The 6,000-nt window shown below is 61.1% G+C and overlaps 1 protein-coding gene across 1 annotated transcript in view; it reads right to left on the bottom strand.

Moving 5' to 3' along the window:
• Window positions 1–255: 255 nt before the first annotated feature.
• LOC124994999 (maestro heat-like repeat family member 5) overlaps window positions 256–6,000 on the bottom strand; it is a 29,782-nt gene continuing 24,037 nt past the window's right edge. Inside the window, exons 23-25 of the mRNA XM_047567383.1 lie at window positions 766–868; window positions 585–659; window positions 256–382 (exon numbers count right to left, since the gene is read on the bottom strand). Of these exons, the coding sequence (XP_047423339.1) occupies window positions 285–382; window positions 585–659; window positions 766–868 (276 nt within the window). The 3' untranslated portion in view covers window positions 256–284. The remainder of the gene's footprint in view (window positions 383–584; window positions 660–765; window positions 869–6,000) is intronic.

The raw sequence follows: 6,000 nt of genomic DNA, 5'->3' as shown, positions 1-6,000 counted from the left end.
AGACGGGGGGCAGGGGGCAGGTGGCCACACTGGGGGGCTGAGGATGGGCAAGGGGAGGGCAGCACTGCCACAGAAGCCTCTGAGGACAGTTGTGACAAGATCATTCCATTCCACAGCCCCCGCTGGCGTCCGGTGGAGGGCAGAGCCTGGCCCAGCCCAGGCTGCAGGCGTGGAGGCAGGCAGGAAGGCCTGAGGCCAGTGTGCACTGTCAGCGTTTAATACAGAGAACTCAACAAGGACAAAGACAAGGACGGGCAGGCTGGGCAGTGACCGAGCCCCGTGGCTCAGGTCACATACTGGGACAGCTCCATGATGTCCCCCATGAAGTTCAGGTAGAACCTGCGGCACGTGGAGTCCGGGTCCTGCCTGAGGGTGTCCAAGTCTGCAGCAGAGACCCCGGGTCTGACTCGGCAGCCTGTCCCACTGGGGACCCGTGTGCAGCTGGGGAGTCCTGCCTGCCCCGGCCCGACTGGAGGGAAATGTGGGGCTCCACCCTCAGAGGCACCTCGCCACCAGAAGGACCCTTCCGGTGCTCGGGGAGAGACCCTGCACTGCCCAGCCCTGGGGCACAGGGTGCGGCTCACATTTCTTGAGGGTTCTTATGTCCCCTTTCTTTAGGTGGAAGCAGAGGTCAGTAAAGTAGTCCTGAAGCATTCCCCCTGAGACAGGAGGGGTGGTGGTGGGTGGTGGGCACAGGCCTGCCAGCCTGCAACCACCCGCAGGCTCCAGCCGTGGGGGCCGAGCTGGGCGCGGGTCAGCACCTACCAATGAACTTCATGGCTGCCAGCTTCAGGTTCTTGTGGGGGCTGTTCAGGTAGGTCAGGGCCTGCATGAGAAACTGGTGGTAGTTGCCAAAGTTGCTCTCCACCTGGGGGCAGAAGAGGTGGCCGATGGCCAGGCTGGGGCCCAGGTAGCACCTGGCCTCTGCGACCCTGCTTCTGCCAGAGGCCCCCACGGCAGTGCCAGGGAGTGAGGGGGCACTCACACCAAGCTGGGCCCTGAGACCCTCAGTGTGGCAGGAGGGAAGCAGAGTCACGTCCCTGCAGGCCCAGCTCCTTCACCCATCGACCTAAGGGTTGTCAAAGGGTAGGGACCAGCCTTGTCTAGGGCCCTGGACATCCTCTGGAAGGATGTCCTTCTGCTGCTATGCCCGGGGCCCAGTCCAGCCCCAGCACAATACTGGCTGCCGTGCTGAGTTAGAGTGAGACGCCGGGAGACCCTCCGGGTGAGCAACAACCATCTGCAGGACTAGCAGGGCTGGAAATGGCTGGAGAGGCCCACTCTGCTCCCCTCCTGGGCAGGCCTACTGTGGAGCCAGGACAAAGCCAGCCGAGGTGGCAGGGTGGGGTCCTCACTCAGCCTCTGATCAGGCCCAGCTGCAGCAAGCGTCTGGCAGCCTTCGGTCTGATAAACCAGTTTGTCTGAGCCTGTTTGAATGTGCTTTTGGGCCACTGGCATTCCAAGGATCCTGATGAGTATCATCTCTCTGGCCTCAGTCCCCATGCTCCCCACAGGGCCTTGGGGACATTTTGTACCCAGCCGCACTGTTGTAGCAGCTGCCATGGTCAAGGTGCTAATACCACCCGGCCGTCCCTGCCCAACCTGGGATGCGCTGATGGGCTTCCATCAGCTGAGTGGACTGAGCCACCCACAGCCACCACCCTTTCTGCCCAAGCTGGGCCTAGCCTAGCCTAGCCTTCCACACACAGCCCGGAGGCGACCGGGGCCCTGTGAAGTTCCTCCCTCCAAACCCACCTGCTCACCTCAGCTCACCTCCAGCAGAACAGCCCTGCTGTCAGTAGACCCTCAGCTAGAAGCTGCCACCCCCTGCTGCCTGCCCTGCCAGGTCCACCCCGCCAGCAGACAGACGCTGGCTAATGCCAAACTGCACACGTGTCCTCCAGCTCCCCAGCTCTGGTCCACCATACAATTTCCTGCTCCAAGGACCCGAGACTCCCTGCAAGCCTGATCCTGTGGCTGGGGTGGGGAAAACCAGGGGGGTCAGAATGTTTCCATGTAGCCAGGGAAGAATGTTTCAGAAGAACTCCAGGCAAAGGGCAGCTCCTGGCCAAGATGTGACCACCTGCCATTGAAGCAGCGATGCCAGCAGTTCCTGGAGCGCTCTGTATCATCTGCCAGGGGCCCAGCGCCTACTGCTCCGAGACGGAGCCTCCCACGGCTGGCAAGGGGAAACCAGGTCGTCAGGGTGGGCCCAGTACAATGGCTGCTCCTCATGGAAAGGCAACCCTGGCAGTCTGGCAGAGGTAGCCCGACTGCCGAAGTGCGTGACCGTGCACCAGGAGCTGTGGGGCCTGGAGCCAGCCTCCCGGGGCAGTGCAGCCCCTCCTGCCAGAGGCGACCATGTTCCTGGCTGTCTTGCCTGTCAGCCGGCAATGGTGCTTTGGTCAGACGAACGCGGGCCAGTAAGCAGAGAATCATGAAGCAAGCAGGAAGGAGGTGAGATGGAGGGAAGGGAAGCAGGGGCTCAGCAACTCAACTTCTGGTGTTGCCTCTCATGACTTTGACCCACGAAGCACTGATGGGAGCCGCTCCCGCTGTAGAACCAGGAGGCACCTTGGGCGGGGCTAGAGGGGACTGTGGCCATAGACCTGTGGCACGGGTCAGCTCCAGGCTAGGCAGCAGCCAGCGGGACAGGCTTTGCTGGCCCTTGCAACAACACTAGCCATGACACGTGGTCCACAGGGTGCCAGGCGAGGAGCTCCACCTGTGCTCACAGCTGGGCCGACAGCCCAACAGGAAAGATGCCGATTCTAGAAGTCAAGTCTGCTGGCCAGGCACGGCGGCCACGTCTGTCATCCCAGCAGCTCCAGAGGCTGGGGCAGGAGGATCTCGAGTTCACAGCCAGCCTCAGCAACAACAAGGTGCTAAGCAGCTCAGTGAGACCCTGTCTCTAAATAAAATACAAAACAGGGCTGGGGAGGCGACTCAGTGGCCGAGTGCCCCTGAGTTCAATCCCTGGTACCAAAAAGAAAAAAAAAAAGAAAGATAACAAGAAGAGGAAGAGGAAGAAGTCAAGTCTGCTTCCTAGGACAGTCAGAGGCCGCTGCAGCCAGATCCTGCAGCCAGCAAGCCCTGATGGTGGCCGTGACCAGGCGCCCAAGTGGGGAACCGACACTGGTGCAGACTGATGAGCTACAGACAAGCCAGGGGGTTCAGACTAGGGAAAACTCGAAGGGCCAGAAGGGCCGGCAGGGAGGGACATCGGCAGTGCAGATGCACACCCAGAAGACCACGCGAGGGTCTTCAGGGCTGCAAACGCTGGCAGAACCTGCTGCTACAACGTAGGGTTTCAACTCAGTGTCTAGAGCCGTGTGGTCATTGTTATAGAAATGTTCAAAGAAATTCACTTTGCTAAGTAAGACTTAATTCATAGACTGCCCTAGTGATGGGCAAATGCAATGTTAGCAAAGTTGACCTTTAAGGCTTTAAAAGGTGGTTTTGATGAATAAGATTTCCATGTTGGGTATTAAGACAATAGAATCGGTCGTGCATATACCTCTCCACGTAGGATACAGCTCCAGGATCAAAGACCCGTCAACAAATCCCTCCTAAAACCCTTCAAGCAAGCTGAAGAACATGGTGCTCCCCAGGGCAGGCCTGGAAGCAGAGCTGAGGCCAGAGCCCAGCACACTGCCCACTCGGAGCTGGGCTCAACTCCAGCACCCCACAGCACCCGAGAGGAGGCCCCAGGGCAGGCAGAGGCCAGAGAGGGGCTCTCCCCCTGCCGCTTGAGGCACGGCATGCCCAGGAGGGCTGCGGTGTGGACTCACAGCCTGCATGCCACAATCAGAAGTGGGAAGGAGATGACAATGCACCCCAGGTCAACAGCAAGCACAGACGCCTCCCGAGCACACGGCCGCAGGATTCCCACCAAGGCCACTGACGCATGGCAACAAGGTCACTAAAGGGGAAACTGGAGGGACGGAGGGAGAGCGCGGGGCAAGGCCAAGTCCTCGGTGGCGCAGGTGAGCCACCGAGCTGCAGAAAGGACAGACACAGCAGCAGGACGAGGCCCTCTGTGCTAGCCAGCTTTCTGCCTCTGTGACCAAAACACCTGCCCCAAACAGCGTAGAGCAGGAAGGCTGATTCTGGCCCACAGTTTGAAGGTCTCAGTCCATGAGTGGCTGGCCCCATTGCTCGGGGCCTGAGGGCGCAGGGAGGAGAGCTGCTCGGTGGGGAAGGGGCAGGTACAAGGCAGTCCCCCAAGGCCACACTCCCAGGGACCTGCTTCCTCTAAGCACGCCCCACCCACCTACACCTGCCACCTGTCACCTCCCGCTGTCTATTCAGATTATTAATCCATCAAATGGATTAATCCACGGACAGGTCAGGGCCCTAGGCCCCAATCACTTCCTAAAAGCCCACCTCTGGACACTGCTCACTGGGGTCCCATGGGGTCACTCCAGATTCAAAGGAGAGCCTTGAAGACGAGGCTGACGGAACTGCAGCCATCACCCCAGATGGGCAACGATGTCTGAAGAGTGAATCAGAGGAGGGGCTGCTGGGGGGCACCCAGAGGACCCCCAGCACCCAGCCCGGAGCGCAGCACCAGACGCGGGAAGAGGAATCGGAGCAGGGGTCAGGCACAGGCAAGGCGCAACCTCCTGCCCCCTTGGACTTGTCCAGCTGTGTCCACTGTGCTCAGGTCAGGGCCCTGAGCACATCCCTCTGCCAGCTGGCCTTGGAGGGTCCCCGCAGGGGAGGGTCTGCCACCCGGGGCCTCCAGCATCATGGAGCACGGCGGCAGCTTTGCCCCGGGAGCTCCTGGGGCGTGCTCGCGTGTACGGCCCCGAGCGGCCTTTCCGAGCTCCCCAAGGTTTACAGCAGCACCCCACTGCTTCTCCACTATCAACCCGTCACCCCGGAAGGCGTCTTCCTTGGCACTTCTCTTAGAGGAACAGCTACTACCGGGGACATACGCCACTCCTGTATCCTTGAGTCCTCTCCACTTCCTGGGGGCCAATCCCTCGTCCCCACAGCCACCTGCTGCCTGCTCCAGAGGGGCTGACCACAGCAAACACTTGGTCAGGACTCTGTGTTCAGGATTCTGTTATCACTGGCATCAAACATGTCCCATGGTGACACTGGTGCTACTGCATACAGTGTATGAGCAGCACCCAACTGCATGGATGGGGAGTTCAGCACCACGCCCCTGTCCACAGGCACAGTCCAGTATATCCTCCGTCCACGGGCTCAGGCCAGTATGCCCTCCGTCCACAGGCACAGTCCAGTATGTTCTCCGTCCACAGGCACGGCCCACTAAGTCCTCCGTCCACAGGCACGGCCCAGTATGTCCTCAGTCCATGGGCTCAGGCCAGTATGTCCTCTGTCCACAGGCACAGCCCAGGATGTCCTCGGTCCACAGGCACGGTCCAGTAATGCCCTCCATCCACGGGCACGGCCCAGCCTGGAGACCCTCACCACCCCACTCCAGGGCCTCCCCTGCCGGCACAGTCACATGGGGCAGGGAAGGCACAGGCCAGACGGGGACACAAGTGACTCCCCTACAACAAGATCTTCTGCACAACCAGAAACGCGTGAGCAAAGCAAAAGGCCGAGCTGCTGGCTGGGCGGGGGCTGCAGCACGGTACGAAGCTCAGAGCCCACCCCGGAGCAGGGCAGCCCACCCACACTTGCAAGCCGCAGACAGCAGTCTGGGGTCAGCGGGATGGCTCTGCCGAACACCTGGCGCCTGAGAGCGGCCGTGAGCTGTCACTGCCCCCAGGGAGGCCAACGCGCTGCAGCCAGCCTGGGCCCTGCCTCTGCAGGAAGGCCTCCCGGTCTGCTCCTGGGCCTGGAGACCAACTCCACCTGTCCACACCTACCACATGAGCCTGCTGGGTAGTGCCAAGACCAGCCTGGCTGGGCAGCGTCAGGGGACTGCCACTGGTTTCCCTCTTCCACTTCTCCCCTTGGGCCCGCCAGCAATGGCTCTGCCCTACAGCCGCTGGAGAGAGGGCGGGGCAACAGAGTGGCACC

Source organism: Sciurus carolinensis, chromosome 1 (genome assembly GCF_902686445.1).
Source record: "Sciurus carolinensis chromosome 1, mSciCar1.2, whole genome shotgun sequence".
Classification (NCBI taxonomy): Eukaryota; Metazoa; Chordata; class Mammalia; order Rodentia; family Sciuridae; genus Sciurus; species Sciurus carolinensis.
This window is presented reverse-complemented; position numbering and strand designations above follow the sequence as displayed.